We start from the raw sequence: 21,216 nt of genomic DNA on the forward strand, positions 1-21,216 counted from the left end.
TTACCAGTTGCATTCAAGCTACACTCAAAGTAATCATGTTCTGTTTAATTTTTCAATAGGTTATGTGGAGTCATTACTTGGATTTTATGTTCATATATTATTAAAATATATCAGGATGATATTCCTTATGTGTTATGTCAGAAATGTCACCCATTCTTAGGCAGTATGGCATGCAGATTAGGCCTTTATTGGGGGATCAAAAAGAAAAATTTCATCCCAGCACGTTTCAGACATGCATTTTTAATAGAAAAAGCCTCTAACTTTTTTTGTTTGGAAAGAAATAACTGTTCAAATTTATATATTGCTTCCGGTTTTTTAATTGCAAAAATTATGAAAAAGAACCTTAAGAAAATATTATTTCTCATAAAGATTTTTATTACTTGAAGTATAGGAGATAGGATGAAGTGACTACTTCGATAAACCATTTTGGACCTCTGTTGGCTTGTATTAGCTTTTGCTTTTTTCCTGGGTAAAAGGTGTTCTTTGATCATCAGTAATTGTCAAGATCTGTGCTGCCAAACAAAGAAAGAAGTATGAATAATTTCCAGCATTTTCTCATATTCTAAATTTCTCTTCTCTCATCTGGGAAGGATATTTTTTGATATCAGATTGAAATTAATGCCTTGGAATTGAATTACATGCTCCATTCTGCAAATAAATATAAATAAATTAAATATTTTCTTTCTCTTAATTAAGTCTCTTTTTAAAAAATAAAATTGTCTTTTTGTTCTTGTTTATGTTGGCCACATGAACTGTGTGATAAAGTATCCCCTGATGACCTTTTGATTGTTCCAGTATCAGTTATGACACAGACAAGGCTCAGCTTGTGCATAACATATTACACATAAGAGGTGGGAGTATATATATTTCAGTGACACAAATATATAAATATATATATAAAAAGCGAAATAATATATATAACTATAATACATATATAAAGACTATTATATGAGCAAATTCTGTATGCTGTTAAGTGTATGTAATTTAATAGAGTGAATAGAAATCTTCATTGTAAGCATTACAAAAATGTAAAAACTAATCAGTCCCAGAGGCATAGCTATACTGGAAGTTATGCTGTATGGCTATTTTACTTTTATGTCTTACAACATGTACATCATGCAATTAGAATGATAGCCAGATAAATACTTTGAATTAAAAAACACATCTCTATGCTCAGAAAAGTAGATTAGAATGGAAGTTTAGAATGCCCATAAATAAGATATTAATAATGTACTTAACATTTACTGTTATGTGAGTTTAAGGGATTTATAGTTTCTTATTTCTATGTGATTATTTGCTTGTTGAACTGTGAAATTTGATGCATTGAGTCAGATAGAAAATGCTGAAACACCAAATCCTAAATTTCGTAGAAAAAAAAAGATTTTGATTTCCATACTTGGAGTTTTACTGAGCACTTCACATTTCTAACCATACCTACAGAATGAGCATTTTTGGTCATGCCTAGATTATGAAATAAATGCAAGCCAGTGCCTGTTTGCTGGCCTGGGGATGTGTGGGGTGAGTCCATAATCATCTGTAAGGCAAAATTTTTCTCTGTCCAGAGCTGGGGCCATGTCCAAATGACCTATGGGAAATAATTTTTGTCATGTAACCTGAACGATGTCTAGGTTTCATCTGCATCAGTGCTAGCTGATAGGGATAAGAAATGTATAAGGAAATGGGCTAAAAAGTTCAGAAAATATGGAGAATCCCAGGGCAGGTCTTTTATCTAAACCTTGATTTTATTTACAAATACATAGCAGAGGTTTAATCTTCATAGAGATAGATTAGAAGAAGCTCATTCTATTGCACAGATGTTCTGAGTTTTGATAGCACACAAGGGAGTGCAGTGAAGGTCGATGCCTGTTTTGTTCCTGCATGCCAGGTGAGCACACTACTAAGGAAAGGACACCACAAACTTCTCTTTGCTCTCTCTCTACAAGACATGTAAAAGTGTTCTTGGAAATCTTTTGTTTTTTTTTTTTTTTTTTCTGTTCCAATGTACATCATCAAAGACAAATGCCAAAATGTAATTTAATTTTTTGTTTTGCCACGTGGAATTCTTGTTTTCTAGTCAGCTGTACCTCCAGCTGCCATGATTAAAAACAAAAAAAGCAAGAAATGCCATCTTCTGTGTGACAGAGGAATATAAATTCACCTCAATGGGGTGAGGAACAAACCTCTGCTATGAGTAGAAATACATCTGTAACGCACAGGTAGTGAAATCAGAGTATCAGGTTTTCTGAACTCAAATGAACCTATGGCAACTGAGTTTCAGCTTAGAAGTTCTGTGTCAGATTCCCAGTACTAAACACAAGTATCCATAGTCTCTGCGGTCTTCCCTATGAGGGAAACATGCTCCAAGTTCCCTCCAGTATCTCCCAGTCTGCATCTGCCACTGATCTCCTGTCACTGACAAAACTAAAGGTGCTAGGGTGTTCACCAAGAAAGGGCAGTGTCTGCTTTTCTTCTAAGCCTTCATTTTAAGAAGAACAATAGAAGAAAGAAGTTTCATCTTGATTGTCCATTCTCAAAATAGACCCTGAGCTGTTATTATAAACTCTGAAGAAACCACTTAATTCTATTGCCATTCATGTGAGAATTTTATGTTTCTGGGTATCTTGCTGACATAATAAATGAATCAAACTACATTTTAAGTGTAGATCATTATTTATAAGCACACTGCTTAATGTGTCAGTGTTTATTTTGTCTTTAATCATATTTCCATTATCACTGATTGTTTCTTCTGTCTCCCATCTCAGCCTTTTGGATCTTTTCTGTTTCATTACATTTCACTCTAATCTCAAAAGTGTTAAACAATTTCACTCACCAGTTTTGGCTAAAATGGACTCTTCTGATTGGCTTCTGGTTTCCATAACAATACATTTCCAATTTCTTACTAACTTCTGTTCTTCAAGACAAATTCCAGCACAGTTTCAAATCCCATATGATAAATAGTGGTCTGAGACCTTCATTAAACAGTGCACAAAATACTTTACAAGTCCACTAACTAATTTCTTGATTTCTTCTGCTATAAATGTTGAATAAAGAGAACAGGAAAATTGCATTTGGTCCAAGAATCTTTATGAGTTTTAGGATAGCAAATGGCACTCTGGTATGTTCTTAAGAGTCATTCAGACTCATGCAGTTATACACCATAACATTGTTAATAATTTTTATATTCTTCCCTTGATTAAGATTAATTATGTGGATTTATTTGGGAGTGACATCTTTCTGGTTGCCTAATGCATTTTTTTCCCATAAATTCTAGTGGTCTTGGATTATACTGTAAATTAGAACATTATGATATAGAATGATTCGTTATGAAGTGACTTTATTTCTCTAATTTGTGTTTGCTAGATCAAGCTAATGCCTCCAGCTCCAAACGATGACCTGGCTTCTCTGAGTGAGCTAACAGACAGCAGCCTGCTTTACGAGATTCAGAAGCGTTTCAACAACAATCAGATATATGTGAGTTGCTATTCACCTATCAATAATAAGCTTTCAAAAAAGACCAAAGAGAGAATAGGAGAAACAGGATTACTATCATAACTACTGGACAGTAACCTGCCTTGAACTCATGATTAGTTTTAAATGGATGAGGGCGCGCGCACGTGTGTGTGTGTGTGTAAGCACTGCACTTCCTCAAGTTTGTGTAGGAAAAGGAGAAATACAAAATTGAATATCACTTCAGACAGGTTTGAATACAATTTATGTGTGGTTTTTTTTCATGGAGGAAGTAAGTTGGTAAATATTCATGAACGCACTTGCCATGAATGAGTGTTTTAAGGTCACTCAGATCACAGTGTGTTTGGGGCGGGGGTGCACCACCGTTTGTGATCTTCCTTCTCAAACCACCAAAAGAGCCTTCCTGTCACAGAAGGACACAAAATTATTCATACTACTACCTTCAGTGTCAGAACAAACACTCGTCACTTTATTTTGTGACTCCAGTATTTATAGATTCTCGACAATGACCAGGGATCGGATAATTAAGTTACCACCTTCCCAATCACACTGGCCATGCAAAACATCCATCAAAAGACATTTCTCAGAAGGAATGTGATAAACAACTTATATTTATAGAGCTTTCATGGGAAAACAACCAAAACTATGAAAACATTATCAGAAGGCTTAATTTTCAGGGCAACACCTGCCATTTTCAATGCTATGTTAATTTATTAGAGCATGATTACTGGAAATGTAAAAGAAATTTAGTTTCTAAAAGCTTAGAATTCTGCATGGGAGATTTAATTATTCATTTCTTCCAGCAACACAGAAATAATTATATTGTCATGTTAATCAGCTAGATAGCAAAAGAATTTTTTTTATCCCTGTCCATATCTTACCCATAACTTATTACTAATAAGTACTAAATACTTCCTGAACAGCTGAGTGAAATGTAAATGTGAAACATGCATATTATTTTTAAATTTATAAGTTGATTACATTATTTAGACTAAAGGAGTATAGGGAACTGTTATTTTGCTGTCAATCCTTTTGAAATTATGGGAACTTCAGTTTTAGGTATTATGGCATTCAATGGTAGAAAAAATTCTGGGGTTTGGAATCACAGATCAAATGTTAAAAAATACTTTTTATGTGAGTATTTATTTTTCTTTATCTCACTTTCAAAGATACCAGATAACTTAAACTGAATTCATGAAGATCCACAGAGGAAGTTTTTATTTTAAGATACTGAAGATTTCACCTGTAAGGATCTTCTCTTCTGGAATTCTCTTAGCTTAATAGAATTTGTAGGCAGCAATTTCCAGTATTGTTCTCAGCAGCAGCCACTGTGCATTGGTAAAGTGTCAGCACCAGCGCTGAAGGTGCTTTCATCTTGACTTAATTCTTAGACTAAGGAAAAGTTCTTGGGCTCCAATTCCAAGCCAAAGTTCTCATTGACACTAGATGACAAGTGTTCTTCCTGCTTCATGTTCTTTTGAAGCTCTATAAAGTTTCATTCCACTGGAAAACCCAACAGTGAAGTCAGGGTAAGTGAGAGAAGGGAAATAAATTCATGCATTTTAGAAGAAAACCAGTACATTTACTATGAAAGACAGTATTTCCCACCTACCCAAATCAAAATGCTTCATCTTGAGAAAGACAACACAACTGGAACTGTTCACACGATGCTTTGCTGTCTGACCTCTTCAGAGACAGAAGTCTGGCAATTTTTGCATTCTAAGAGTGTGATATAGCAGCAGCTATTTATGTGGAGTGAAAAGTATAGCAGCAAGAGTGACCTACAATCTTACACTTAAGTGCATAGAATTGTAGAATGGTCATGTCCAACCTCTCATCCATCAATAGCCCCAAATATGAAATAGTAAAATGTTGCAAACATGCAATCATTAGATGGTTTACTTTTTCTTATATGGTCAGGATATTTTTTTCCACATGCATGCTCAAATGTTCCTATACACATACACTTGCATAAAGACATATATGTATCAATTTCTCCATCTCACCCGACAAGCAACATATTTCAATGAATCAGCTCTGGATAACCAGTACAGCATTTCTAAATTATGTCATCTATTCCATAAAAAATCACTTGAGGAGCTTGTTTATGTGGGAGGCATGCCAGAAGTTAGACTCTATGATCCTTGTGAGTCCCTTCCTACTTGAGCAGCTTCTGTGGTTCTGTGACGTTTTTGTAGTTTAGCAAGTGGTAAGTTACAAATTAACTTTCAAATAATCTACCAATAATACATGTAGTGCAGTTTTTCTCTGCATAATTTTCAGTTATAAAGAATTCAGTTTTATCACAAAAATACTAATTAATTCTGTTCAAAATGTAAATTTAGATCTCAAATTCGAACTGTGGAGTTAAAAGCTCAGAATTCATGAATTATGTTTAGCAGGTTGTTAACTAGATTTAAGAGGCTTTGCTGAGAGTTCTTTTTGGAAGAAAGCCATTAGCCTCCTTAAAAAATTAATTTATTACTTAATAAAGCAATTATATATTCTTTTTTTTCAGACTTACATTGGTGATATACTGTTGCTTGTTAACCCATTTAAAGAACTTCCTATTTATTCTACCATGGTAAGCATTCTCTTTTTTAAGTGTTTGCGGATATTTTTTCACAATTCATATAGTTCATTTGACTGGTCAAACCCCTAAAATTAATTATCCTATATGCCCCTTTTATGTGGTAAGCATCTTAGTTTTAGTATTTTAGCAAAACCTTAAAATTTCTTCCAATATACGACTATTTTTTCTGTGTCTTATTGGTAAAGCAGCCATCTTGATTGCACTTTGAGCAGGAGCGCTTTTGGTTGTTTAAAAATAGTTCCTGGTGACCCTGGAAGTTTCTCCCACGGTCAGACTTATAGAAATAGATGCATACTTCAAGCAGCGGTCGTTTGAGTTCACACCCCCTTGCCCAAAACATGATTCTGGAGATAACAACCTCGGATGGTGCACGAAGGCTGAAAATGTCTGTGCTCCACATGCATCTGGGACATCGCACAGCACCGAGAGCAGCGCGCTCGGCACGAGCTGAGCACTGCCCTGAGTAAGGCATAGAGAGGTGGCTTGTGCCAGGCACAGCCAGTGTTTGGGCAAGGGGGATTGAGTCATCCAAATGTTTTGATCTCTCCTTCATTTTAACCCAGACATTTTAGTGATACAGTGTGAGTATAACTGTTAATTTATCCTCCTCTCTTACCTTCTTATTGATGCACTGAGATCACAGAGTTCAGCCTTCCTGATATGGAATGTCCAAATATGTCTGTTTAACTTAAAATAATTGTAAGGGGTTAAAAATTTGGTAAGCAAATTGCAATTTGTGATTGTTTGTTGCATCATGTGGCTTTGTGTGTAATAGTAGTAAATATGAAAGAAAGAAGTGCTGTGATGTTCACAGTAGGAGCAGCAGATACAAAGTTGGGAGTCGGAATTTATTTATAGAATTGGAAATCATCTATCATCCCCAGGATTTCAGATGATGGTATTTTTTCCTGTCACTGTGTATTTTATATTAGATACGTGATTTTGTGCACCAAGAGAGAACTATTAACAGAGAAAGAGTTTGTGTTAAAATGTTTCCTGAATGTTTACTGCATCTTTACTTCTCTGCAGCAGCCTAGCTGATACTATATTTAAGTCTCTACGTGTTAGATGGTCTATGTATTAAAGTATTAAAAGGTGATGATGCCAATTCCTCACTAAATGCCGACATGCTATATGACGTGGCTCATTAGTTAGCATTTTTGTTTCAGGTATGTAGTTTGTTAGCTGTCAAAAAGAAAAGGAATGCAAACATGTATTGAGCATGATGCTATTTTTAAAACAAAGATGAAGAAATGAAAATATCATATATATCTTTTAATAACAGCAATATTTTATGTTTCCTTCTTTCTTTTTTTAAATACTGTATATAACTTCTCAACAATTTTGTTATTATGTACTGATCACCTACACTTTGTTCCAATAGAATGCTACTAAAATAAATATTTTATAAGCAATTATTCACTCTGAGATGACAAAGAATCACATTGATCTACTTTGCTTCTAATGAAATTCAATGCAATTGCTAGATGATAATATTACTGCATTTTTACATGAAAATACACTGTGCAACTACACTACACATTATGATAGCATTATACAAGGAGCATGCAAATACAACTTTGAAGGTAACTTAGTGACTGTAGAAGTGCTTGAGCTGTGGTCATACTGCTCTGTTACATTCCTGCAGAATTTACTTGTGCCTGATTAGGACAAATGCACTCTTGAAGTTTGTCTTAGAGAAATATGGAAACTTGCAAAACTTTGCATTGAGCATACTTTTGTGAAGGTTTTTGTTTGTGCTTTGTCACATTCTGAAATGATTCCTGGAGAATTAGTGTGGATTTAGTCTTCTTTTTGCCTGGTAGCCCTTAAGGCCTGGCTGAGAATATATCATGGAGGATTCATTCAGCTACGGTGCTATAGATACCCCAGAATTGAATAGTTTAATATCTAAATAAATAAGATGGGCATGGGACAGAATGGGGTGATATATCAGGATACCCTCAGGGGAAAAAAAAAAAAAGGTTTGATTTACTCAGGTTTTAAGGATAGTATATGTTGCCAGCCATGTGTTTGAGGAGTTATTCTATATTGCAGAGAGAGAGTATTTCTGGGAGACTGCTCTGTCATGTAATTAATTAGTTTATAACTTATTCCTTTGATTTCAGTTTTAACTTTTCATGGTATGTTCATATTTCATTTTGTAAATTTTCAAGTCAAGACAGTGAAGTAAGGTATTAAAAAGTAGCTTACTATGTTTTGTTTTACATAATGCACACATAAGTACTGTTAAGTCCTCTAGTTATGTTTCATTTCGTATCTTAATTCGACCTTTTGTTTTAAAGCTCTATTTTCTGTAATTAAGATCTTCACCGCTGTTGTAAAGGTATCACTTCTATACATAGATTCTGTTCAGAATGCTTAGAAAGCTTTACAAAAGACCCAAGATTGAGGGGGTGAAACATAATTGTTTTGAAATGTGTTTATCATTTTAATTTTCTACAATTTTTCAGGTCACCCAGCTTTATCTAAGCAACTCTGGAAAACTGTGTTCCTCACTTCCCCCACATATATTTTCCTGTGCTGAAAGAGCTTACCACATGCTATTCCAGGAGCAGCGTCCCCAGTGCTTTATCCTCAGGTGAAAATTTATCTTACTATTAATTAATTTGTACCTCCTGCCTTTCAGTTGTTTCCCTTGGGCCTCAGCAGTTAAGATTTCCATTTTATTTTTTTCTCTGATTTTTTTTTTTGTGTGTACTGATCTCTGTATCATGCATTAGAGCAAAATAGAAATGAAAAAGGTTTAATTACATCTCAAGTTCATAAATTCTCTTGGGCAATTGCCACTCCATGTAGCTGCATCTAATTAGGAACAAGAGTTAATGGTAAGGAATTCAAAACTGCTGTGTGTGCTTGATAGTATTACATGAATCAGGATTAGAAATAGAATCTATTGACAATAAAAATTATAAGTCCTTGACTAAATTATAAACCTCTGTGGTGAGGCGCCTGTATTGGAGCTTGCACTCTGCCTCACATATTTGTGTGACCATGAGTTTGTTCTTTAACTCTCCAAGCTCAAAATGGATTTTAAAATGGACTTTAACCTTTATTCTCAGTCTTGTTTCTATAATAAATTACTTCAATATTACGAGTAAATGTAATAGTAATCTATGACAAAGTTTCATCTAAATATGTGGGATTTATAATGGTGAAATTTGGCATTCACCTGGGAATATAATCCCCAAATCTATTAATCTTTCTTTTCTCAAACTCTCTGGAAGCAGTGAGTCTGGTGAATTTGATGTACTTAGTCAAAGAAATTTGTTGCTCAGTCTTATCACTTTTCTATCTTTCACATGTTACACTCATATCTTCTGAATCTTTAATCTTAATATCCTCCATGGGATTACAGAATCAATGAGATTATAAAAGACCTTTGAGCTCATCAAGTCCAGCCTTTGACTGAACACCACCTTGTCAACTAGACCATGGCACTGAGTGCCGTGTCCAGTCATTTCTTGAACACTTCCAGGGACACTTCCTGAGCAGCCCATTCCAATGTCTAATCACCCTTCCTGAGAAGAAATTCCTCCTGATAGCCAAGCGAAACCTCCCCTGCTGCAGTTTGTGGCTATTTCCTCTTGTTTTTCACTAGTTACCTGGGAGAAGATGCTGATCCCCACCTGGCTACAGCCTCCTTTCAGGCAGTTGTAGAGAGTGATAGTCATCCTTTTCTCCAGGCTAAACAACCCCAGCTCCCTCAGAGTTCTTCACAGGGCTTGTGCTCCAAATCCTTGACCATCTCCGTTGCCCTTCTCTGGACTCCCACCAGCACCTGAATGTATTTTCTTGGAGTGAGGAGAATAGAACAGGACACAGGACTTGAAGTACGGCCAAATTTTTTACCATTTTAAATTTATTTCTTTTTCCCTAGTCACTTCATATCTGATCAAAAGTTCACTCAATGAAATAGAGCATTTTACAACAGGAAAGCATTTGTCTAAATCACTGAAGAGCTTACTACCAGTTATTCACAATTATTTTCAGTTTGTAGCAAGCCAGCTTTACTCATGTATGCTTAACACCAAGAGCTGTCTTTATATAAACTCCTAATGGAAGAGACAGGATAAAATAATGTTATTAGTTATGCTCTTAAATAGCCAGTAGCTGGACTTTTCATAATTAGCTTCCTTCTGACTGCATTTTGCTTCTGCTTTTCAGGATATGAAAATACATTAAGCATTGACAAGATAAATGAAGATCTGTCTAGGGAGCCTAAATATAGTCCTGTTAAAAGCTAAGGATCCTTAGTAAATCAAACTAAAGATTTATGGCATGCTGATGGCAAATTTTGTGAGTCAAAAAGTCATAATAAATACACAAAATGAAATGGTCTAGCTTTTTAACAGCCAGGAGTGTCAATATCCAGTGATACTGTTGTGATATAAATCACATTTTTAAGCCAAATGATGTGGAATGAAGTCCTTGAGTTTTACAGTGGAATGCACTGAAAACTTTGTATTTCCTCAGTTTAGCATCACCAAAAGCATTCTGCTCAATTTAACATTTATTCTTTGAAAGTATAATTCTATGTCTTTTAAATGCAATGGGCTGCTGCAGTGCTGTTACAGATTTGTATTATAACATTGTTTAGAAATACACTGTTGAATTGAACTTAATTTTAGAAATATAATTTACAACTAACATGAAAGATTGGTCAGTTACAGATAACATTACTGATAATACAAAACTCATTCTTTTGTATTTAACAGTTTTTCTTGCACGTATTTGTTTCAAGTCTAGAAACTGGGAGCAAGACTCATTGTCTCACATATTCTGAAAATGGAGAAGAAATAAATTATTCTAACCCTTGAAAGTGTGTGAACTTAGTCACTCCTCCCTGGATATATCTTACTATATTAATGGGAATTTGGAGTAGTAATGCTCACTGTAGTACAATAAGAGATTGGTTTAAAAAGTTCATGAAGAGCAGCACACCCGTCTTCCTTTAAATCTGATGGAAATCTTATATGAACACATTCTGTCAGCAGTTTTCCATCATTTCTGATTAGAGTTCAAGTACTGCAGAAGTAAGGCTTATATGTTAAATATTCCTGCACTTCTGAGTGTGGTACCTTTGGTCAGAATTGAAAATGAAGCACAAAAAAGTAAACCTTGTCATTTATATCATCTGAGATGACAGTTACATTGCTCCTTACATGTTTTGTATTTTGTCATATTTTCCCTAAACAGATGATTTATATTATTAATTTCTTTATAATGGGATTGTTGCTTACCAAACAGTAATAATGATCCAGTGTTCTGAAATCATAAAGGTATAGACAAACCCGCCTAATATGCAGAGACTGGGGGTAGGCAAGTACTTCTCATTACATGCAGAAAGTATTTCTTAGGGGTTGCCTCTTTCCTGACTCCTTTACTTGGGCTTCCTTGAGTAACTGCTTCCATGGGATGGTTCTAAGTGCCCCTCCATGCAGTAACTTTTGAAGCAGGTGGGCACCACCAGCAGCGGTGGTCTCAGAGCTGGGATGTTCTCATGTTCACACAGGCTTTGTGGGTTTGGGGAGTCACAGCAAAGGTGATGCAGTAGGAACTCCATCCACAGCTCTTCACGGCCAGGCAGCTCATGTGGATGTCCAGTAGGCACAGGCTCTGCATGGCTCACTCCAATGTTAGGGACACCAGCAGTCCAGCTAGACTGGCACAAAAAAAGCAAAAGAGCTAGATAAAAATCCAAATGCTGTGGATTTAACAGATGTAGTAGCTTATTTAGTTCCCCTGGGTGTTGAATGTCTCGTGTTCTTTGCTTCACATGACTTTGTATTTTCACACTTTGAATTGGTCTTTTCCTAACAAATTTAGATTTTAATTTTTATTTATAAAGTACTAGTAGGAAACAGGCCCTCCATAAGGTAGTTATAAAGAAAAGCTGGAAAGCCAAAGGATCAATCAAGTGAGAAAACTTCATGAACTTGCCTAAAACCTTATGTGAGCATGGGATTTCAGATTTTCCATTAATTTTCCTTTCCTTTGGAATACACTGTTCCTAATTTAACCTTTTGTATCAGTGAAATAAGCCTTCTTTGTCTGTTCCATAATGCCTTCTAAGTAAGTATTGATGCAGAAGAATGTTTTTTTGCTTCGATATTAACTTAACCTGCACTTTGCTAAGGCAGTCCAAACAAAAGCTCTAAGAAACCAACATTCATATTGTAAATCACATGTTGAAAAATATAGTGATGAAACAATTATTTAAAAGAGAAAACTGGAATTGTTCTCTAAGCAGCATTAAATTGGTAGAGCAAAAATATTGCAGACAATGGTGACATTGCAAAAAAATTTACTCAACCTAAAATGAAATTAAACATTGAAATGTACAAATTTCAATGTTTAACAAAGTAAACAAGATCTTGTACAAGGTACCAAATAAAATTTTCATTGTTAAACTGCCTTGAATATTCCAAATAATGGTATCAGAAATTATTTTTTTTCCTAACATAGCATTTCTTTCTTGGTGGTTCAATCTGTATTTCACTAGAAATGAATATAACCCATTGAAATGTACAGAAAAACTAACTCACATTGTGTGTTTTTTTCAGCTGCTGCATTCTGGTGATTTTTGAAGCCCTGAACAATAATCTAGCAACCACTTTGATAAAAAAGCTCCTGTGGCAGGACTGTAAAATTAATAGTTGAGCCAAGCTGTCAAATCTTTGCAGCTATTTCACTGCAATGCTCAGAAAACATTAATCTTGAGAAGAAATATTTAAGAATGGATGGAAACTGTCCACTTTGTACTTGTTTGCATGGTCCTGCGTTGCCCAGGCCACATTTGTCTTGCAGTGCAAAACAAACATAGCTTTATATTAAAAGTGCAGAAAATTAATGCTTAAGGGAGGAAGGTCATGGTGAACACTCCAGTTCCTTTGTTTAAGAAGGCATGTTTTTTGTTTAATTTTAAGTTGCATGCCTGCTTTGTAGTTCTTGAAACAATCAAAGGCATATCAACTGTTATTTTAGCATCCCCTCTCCCCACCCTCAGTTTCTCCAGTTGTGAGAAAGATTTTTGAATCCTGGAAAAACTTTCTGTTGAAGAGTCTGTTTTTGGTAGATGAGGTTGGGCCTGAACAAACAATAAAATGCTACAATAATTTATTAAATAACAAGTCTTATATAGCTCTCAGGAGGATACAAATATTTATCTGCTGGATATAAAGGGTGGTACACTTTGGATAAGCTGTGAGCTCTTACAAACCATGAATTAGATCTGAATATCAAGCATAAATGAACACTTTTGTTCAATAGCTTAATAACTGGAACTGTGAATGACTGTACTAAACATCAGAGATGTTTTAATTTCAGAGAAGTTCCTTAACAGCTGAAATAACTAAAGGGCCACTGTTGCTAATCTTTTTGGTAACCTGTGGTATAGTGATAGCAGGTTGCAGCTGTAACCTTGGATTAAGTATGTTGTGGAGAAACAAAACTATTTCATCATCATGACACACAGTTGCCAGTGAACTGGCCAATGTGAGTGGGCAATAAGAGGGGAGCTGTGATTTATATCTGTCTATTAGCTCACTGACTTTATGGATAATACAGGTATAAAATCAGTAATTTGCAAGACTTTGAAATGTCTGTGAGGGAGGAATATCACAGGACTAATGTCCTGTTTCAATTTTTCTCTACTTCTGTTAGTGACAGCAGACAGAGAAACGTGGAATTTGGAGATTGCCATTATAGGGGCAGAAGGCTTATGCTGGATCTTAAGAACACAGGCAGCATGGTACAATTAGCATTTGGAGAGTGAAATCATCATTAAGAAGGTAGAGATGCATATTTTGTAGGGTGACATCAAGTACCATCTGACTTTTTAACTCTTTCAGAAAGTCAGAAGCTGAAAATCTGGTCAAAGAATAGAGCACTTAAGGAGAACCTTGTCATTTCTGGAGAGTTGCTAATTCCATATTAGCTGTGACAGTGACCATCTTGACGTTACACAATTTCTTTTCCTCTTAGATCTGGTCTAAAAATGGCTTTGTGACCTATTAGTTGAGATTTTCACATAACAGAATCATAGAATGAAGAGGTTGGTATTGGTCTTAATGGTCATCTAGTCCCAAATGCTGCTGCTATGGGGAGGGACACCTCATCCTAAACCAGGTTTCTCAAGGCCTTATCCAACCTGGCCTTGTACACCTCCAGGAATGGGGAACCCGCAACCTCTCTCGGCAACCTGTTCCAGTGTCTTACCACCCTCACAGTAAAAGATTTCTTCCTAACACCTCACATAAACTTCACCCCTTTCAGTCTGTAACATTTTTCCTTGTCCTGTCACTACAGTTCCTAAGAGTCCCACTTAGGCTTCCCTGTAGGCCCCCCTTCAGATGCTGGAAGGTTGCCATGAGGTCTCCACACAACCTTCTCTTCTCCAGTCTGAACAGCCACAACTTTCTCACCCTGTCTCTGTGGAGGAGGTGCTCCAGTCCTCTTACCAGCTTTGTGATGCTCTCCTGGACTTGCTCCAACAATTCAGTGTCCTTATGCTGGGGACACAAAAGCTGATGTCCAAAAGAGTGCTCAGAAGAGTGGAGTAGAGGGGGACAACTGCCTCCTTTAACCAGCTGGCTACACTGCTTTGGATGAGGCCAGGGTTTACTTGGCTTTCTGGTCTGTGAGCACACACTGCTGGCTCACTGCTGGTGAATGTTTCTTTCACCATCACTCCCAAGTCTTTTTACTCAGGGCTGCTCTCAGTCACTTCTCTGCCCAGCCTGTAGGTGTCCATGACACAGATGCAGGACCTTGCACTTTGCTTTGTTGAACTTCATGAGGTTTGCATCAGACCACCTCTAAAGCATGTTATGGTCTCTGGGTGGCATCCCTTCCCTCCAGTGTGAGGTGTCACCCCACAGCTTGGTGTCATCAGCAGGCTTGATCAGGGTGCACTCGATTCTACTGTCTGTGTCACTGACAAAGATGTTCAACAGTATCAGCCCCAGTTCTGACCCCTGAGAACAGCACTCATCTCTGGTCTCCATGTAGACAGTGAGATGCTGAGCACCACACTTTGTGTGATGATCCAGCCAATTCTTTATCCAATAAATGGTCCATCCATCAGATCTGTGTCTCTCCAGTTTAGAGACAAGAATGTTGTGCAGGACGGTCTCAAACACTTTACTTAGGTTCAGGCAGATAATGTGAATTTCTCTGCCCCTGTCCACCAATTCTGTAGCCCTGGAATTGAATACAGACTGATTGATCTGTAGTTCCTTGTGTCTTATGCTTTCCTCTTTCTAAATATGGATGTTAATATTTGCCTTTTTCTGGACAGCAGGAACTTCACTTGACTGCTGCAGTTTATCAAAAATTATGGATAGTGGCTTAGCACCTTCATCTTCCAGCTCCCTCAGGACCCACAGCTGGATTTCATCAGATACACCACCATGTAGCCAGATTGGAAACCATTGCAGTCTTGGACCATAAACCTCCTACTGATCCCAATAGGAGTTTGAAGTCCAGTGTTAGCCCTCCATCTTGTCATAGAAACATGGACAACACAGACAAAAGCAGTTTGACACATCATGTATAGTAATGAAAAAAATCTATCTTTACATTAAGACTGAAGTTTACCAGGCAAACAATAAAGTATTCACCAAAGCTGCATGTATGTTCCATGAGAGTTGAATGAGATTAAATGGAGCATTGCTATCCAAGTAGGAAACTCTTTTTTGTCCTTCCCTGTTTTTGTCCTTTTTTTGGTCCTTTCCTTTGGAGGGGTATTTGAATAGATAAAGCAAGACAGTATCTGGCCAGACAGATACTGTATTTTGCTACCTTCTCATTTTCAGAAGCTAAAATACAAAGGTAACAGACTGATCAGCACTTACGTCCATTGTACTCATGAAAAATCTAACTGGCTGCTGTAGAAACAGCCCTTTAGATTTGATCAAGTGATTAAATGAAGGAGAAGCATCAAATTACATTTTATTTGATTCAGCTGTCTGCAAAGAAAATGTCTTATAATTCAAGCAAGAAATTCTTACATTAATTTCTTAATCAGACTTCACTAACTTCATCTTTTCCATCTCTTCTTTACTTTTCCTTCCTTCTCCATGCTTAAAGTGCACCACTAATTTTGCTTCCTTCCTCCAGCCCGCCACTTTTCTATTGTTTCTTTCCACCTTTGTCATTCTATTGCCTTTTTCCTTATTTACTTAAAGTCACCCTGTCAGAAATTCTCATTCTTTTGGATAATTATTCCACGTCACAAACAAGAAATCACAGTGATCTAGATAGAATCACTGAAGTTGGAGTGTATTGCAGAAACTGGGCAGGTTGTAAAATCAATCAGCTTTTTCTTTTCCTTTCTATTCCTTTTGTATTTTATTTCCATTCTTCCTACTGTATTCTTCACTTTCCATTTCCTCTGATTCTCCTATATTACCACAGCAATAATTTCCCCATCTGTAAAGAAAACCAGGCAATATTAGTGAGCTCCTTTGCTGGATAAAAGATAAAGGAAAACATAAAATCTGTGCTATAAATACCTTCAAAATAGCTTGAAAGCATTAAATTTGATTGGTTTGACCTGTGGTACAAGACAATGTATCTTGACAGCTCTGACAGCCTTCTTGTGCATAGACAGTCAGTCAATCTCCCATGTTCTGTTCTTTATTTGTCATCCATAAACCTTCTGTTATTTGAAATGAAAGTTTGATGGAAGTACCTTAAATCCATTCAAACGAAGCTAGCAGGGAATATAAATAACATTTCAATTGTGAAGCTAACAATGATTCCTCCCTCTCTTCCTTGCCTGTCGTCTTGCAGTGGAGAAAGTGGTTCTGGGAAGACTGAAGCCTGCAAACAGATAGTGAAACACCTTGCTTGCAGAGCCAGCTGCAGCAGAAATACCTTTGATACAAAGATAAAACATGTAAGTAGCATTCCAATCACTGAGTGGAATGAAGCAAAACTTTGGCCTCTTGGATAGAGAGAGATATTTGAACTGTACAGAAAAAGGAGTCAGCTCTGTAGAAATTCATAAATGGCTTGCTTTCACCTTTGAAGTCAAAAGAAGTATTTTTTCATGAATGGGAATGAGATTAAGCTCACATTTATGTGATAAGAAGAATCTCCAAAGTGGAGGCAGTTTTTGTTTCTATATTTAGTTGACTTTGAAAGTCAGTGTTGCAGTGAATAGGAAACACTTCTGTGATAAGAACCTGTTTCTTAAACATGAAATTAATTGCCTTCTGTAAATAAATAAATTTGCCTGTATGGTGTGGCGATGACTCACTGGAAGAAGTGTTGAGACATCTGAATTAATAGTATGCAAGACAAAAACTGTAAACTTGCAGGAAAACTGCAAGGATGGAGCGAAATTATATGGCTCAATATTTGAGTACTAAATGTATTTAAGAAATAGATAAGAGTTCTGAATATTTGTTCAGTCATATTTAATTTCCAAAATATGTGTTTCCAAATACCCATATTTAATTCCCTATGATGAACCTATTACGATCCCTATTAATGATGAACCCTGGACTGCCAATTCAAATTCTGTAAATATAAATACCTTTCCTGATGAAACTTTTAAGCTGAGATCTCAACTCAGAGACATCTATCAATGGGTCTTAATGGAAGTGGAAGAGCATTATCAAATTTTAGTTATAGAAAGATCCTTTAAAATGGCTTAGATGGGATATCTGACTTTAGATGGTAGATGTATCAGCTCTCATTCATAGTGAATAGAGATTCTAATTTAGCTGCCTTTGAAGGTGCCTTAATAAACACAGTTGTCTGGATTAATTCCTGCTGCAGTTATACATAGCACCATTAAATTAATAAAGTTGCACAGTTTAAAGCAAGTGCTGAATTAGTCTAAAGAGCAAATACATCCTAAACAACACTACTGGAGTGGAACCGGAACCAAAAATAGGCTGACTAGTTTTCTGCTGCCACCTACTGCACAGACAGCTGGTTTAATTAATAATTGCGAATGGCTTAATTTTTAGAGCTTCTGTGCCACTCCACAGACCTCATCCCTCCCCAGCTAGTTCATCCTGATTCATTGAAAGAGTGATGTCAGAACAACAGTGTATATGCACCACATTGCAATCAACTTCAAGGATGCACGGAGGAAAGTTCTGAAGGGAATCTGTCAGAGTCTAAGGGGTGCAATCAACTAATTATACGCAAAAAAGCTAAATACAATGGTTGTGACCATGAAAGCGTAACATGGAAATGCATTAGTGAGACATGCCATAAAAATATCAGAATCTGTTTTTTTCCTCAGTTTTCACTAGTATAATCCTGAAATATTTCTATTTGAAATCAATAATTTATCCAGTTTCTGACATTATATAAAACTTGTAAATTCCTTTGTTGGGTTATTAGTATTGACTGACTGTAGCTTCATAAGTTGTCTTCAAAGATTTTAATACTTTTGCTAAATATGCTAGCTCCAGGAATATGACTCCTGTAACTCATATCCAAACTACTGATAGGGGCACAGCTCACATGGGAACATTTCACTTACAACTTCCACTATTCTGACATTGCTTTTTTTTTTTAATATATTATATATGTATACACACGCACATACACACATATATATATAGATATAAATATTGATATAGATAGATATAATACATCATTATATGTAATATATATTTCTTATATATGATACATATTATATTATATATATAAATTATATATATTTATTATCATATATATGTAATATATATTGTATATTTTATATATCTATATATATAATTATACTTATATATAAATTATAATTTACTTCAATTTCTATTTTGGAAAAAAAATTCCTACCAATTATTTTTTTAAATTCTAAGATGAAAAATGGCTTTTTTTTCCCCCCAATTTACTACTAATAAGCCAACCTTACTAATATGTCTTGAAATATCTTCCTGTGTATTTCCTCTCATTACTTCTTTACTATTGTTTTGCAGGTAAACTGTATCTTGGAGGCCTTTGGACATGCTAAGACACCCTTGAATGATTTTTCCAGCTGTTTTATAAAGTATTTTGAACTACAGTTTTGTGAGAGAAAAAAAACATTAGTTGCAGGTAAGTATCATTTAATCTGTAAATTTTGATATCAGGCAGAGAGTGTTAGATCAGAGCTCCCAGTGTGCCATGCACAGAATTGGACAGCAAGGGCTTCAAATAGCATGAAAGAGTCAAGGGGGGTTAGGAAGTGCCAGAGGAACAATTTTCATAGCCTGGGAATTGATCACTTGTCAGGAGTGAGCAGTGCCCTGTTCTGAGCAACCACAAGGTGGCAGGGAAAGACAAGAAACAAACTGAAACCAGTGTTTCCTCACATTTCCCAGGAGACGTTTCATTTCACTGATCAACACACTGAGAGAGCTGTGTTCTGCAGTGCCGTGAAGTGAGAGTAAAAATGGATTAGTTTGTTAAGTTGTGCATTTCTACCTAATATTGTATTGGGTATTTTAAGTATCCCTTAAAATAGTGAGTGTTATAATTTGTTTAGTAAAAAAAAAAAAAAAAATAAAACAACAAGTATATTCTGTAATACTGAAATTAGTAGTCATTCGTTACAGCTTACAGCTTATTTTAAAACATCTTGGAACCATGTTGTTGTTTATTCTTCTTAAAGGCAAGATAGCATGAAATTCGTTCCTGCTTTCAGAGTAAGAGTGAGTCCTCTAATCCCTAGTAAGCATTCCTTAATAAAAAAAAAAAAAAAAAAAAAAAAAAAATTAAATACAAGAAAACTGAGCAAACTTTCAGTTTGATTCTGAAAACTCTGCTCTTCAAAAGCAGTCGGAGAAAGCTTTCATTTCTGGTCCACATGGGTCATCCTAAAGCTACTCACTGTCAAAGCAAGGTATGTCTGCAGAAATAACTATATACAGACAGCTTCCTACCTGCGCTGTTCCTGGATGGAGAAGCCAAATGGCAAGACACTTTTGTTCCAAGTAAATTAGATTTTGTTAGATAAACATTTCCAAATCTACTTATCTTTTTTTTTCTTTTTTCTTTTTTTTTTTCTTTCCCTAATTTTAAATATGTTTATGCTTTCTGAAGAGTTTCCTAAAAATTACTTTGGAAAATTTCCAATTAGATTTTCTTGAGACAGTTCACTATACTCTAGAAAATAGTTTTTCACAGGAAATGTCACTACATGGGAAATTAATAACACTTTTTTCTGCCTTGTTTTATAATGAATGTAGGATAATCATAGAGGAAATTGAAAACTAAAAATGTGTGATTTTGTTCTTCATTTATAAGCTTTTGTGGGAGGAATGCAATATTAAATATACATTAGCATGGGCTGAAGAGCATCTCAGTTCAGTTTGTAAAAATAAACTTCAATCCCTAAAGCTAATATTTTATAGACCCTTTGTATTGTATATATTTAATTTGAGTATATTGTGTTGGCAGGGATGTGGTTTATGAACAGCTTTACTCAGAACTGCCAGTTTAATTCATTGCCATTGCCTGTGACAGGATCAGTTAACCAGGTTCTTGTGCCAGTTTTCTGGTACACTAATTCTGTGTTTTTATGATTCTCAAGATATAGGCATCAAATGAGAAAATGTAGGGGTAGTCAGGTCAGTTAACAAATATTAAAAAATTACTTATCTAGCCTGCTGTTCCCCAGTTATTTAGGAATTGAAGTTATTTAGGAATCTTACCAACTCTAAGGCAGCCTAAAGTTACATAATTTACTGTCAAGAGAGACAAGCCTCACTACAGCAGTCAAGGTGTGTTTTATATTCCTAAAATTTGCCATTGTTCCTGCTGTTTGATTTGCATAGTAGATATTGCCTTTCCTCAGCCACTGCTAAGCATCCCATCTGAGTGAAATTGTCCCAGGTTTAGACCACCATGAATGAGAAAAGAATCAGGTATGTTGTCTTTGGCAGGTTTAAATTCCACCTAGCTATACTCTGTATTTGTCTGCAAGATCATTTGCAGCAGTATTTATTGTCTTGAACTGTTTAAACATAAATGAATATTTTAAATATGCAGAGCACCTGATTTTGCTGAGCCATGAATTTATAACTCATTGATACTAACGGGGCAAAATATGCCTGGTTTGTAAACAAAAATCCAAGTGACATGGCTGCCTCCATCAAAGGATTTAGGTTGTTTAAATTCCTCCACAG

The 21,216-nt window shown here is 35.8% G+C and overlaps 1 protein-coding gene across 1 annotated transcript in view; it reads left to right on the forward strand.

Moving 5' to 3' along the window:
* MYO16 (myosin XVI) overlaps positions 1–21,216 on the forward strand; it is a 286,365-nt gene that overhangs the window by 114,289 nt on the left and 150,860 nt on the right. Inside the window, exons 11-15 of the mRNA XM_058859396.1 lie at positions 3,361–3,471; positions 5,987–6,052; positions 8,536–8,663; positions 16,880–16,985; positions 19,027–19,144. Coding sequence (XP_058715379.1) covers positions 3,361–3,471; positions 5,987–6,052; positions 8,536–8,663; positions 16,880–16,985; positions 19,027–19,144 — 529 coding nt within the window. The remainder of the gene's footprint in view (positions 1–3,360; positions 3,472–5,986; positions 6,053–8,535; positions 8,664–16,879; positions 16,986–19,026; positions 19,145–21,216) is intronic.

The sequence above is a fragment of the Poecile atricapillus genome, chromosome 1 (genome assembly GCF_030490865.1).
Source record: "Poecile atricapillus isolate bPoeAtr1 chromosome 1, bPoeAtr1.hap1, whole genome shotgun sequence".
In the NCBI taxonomy this organism is placed as follows: Eukaryota; Metazoa; Chordata; class Aves; order Passeriformes; family Paridae; genus Poecile; species Poecile atricapillus.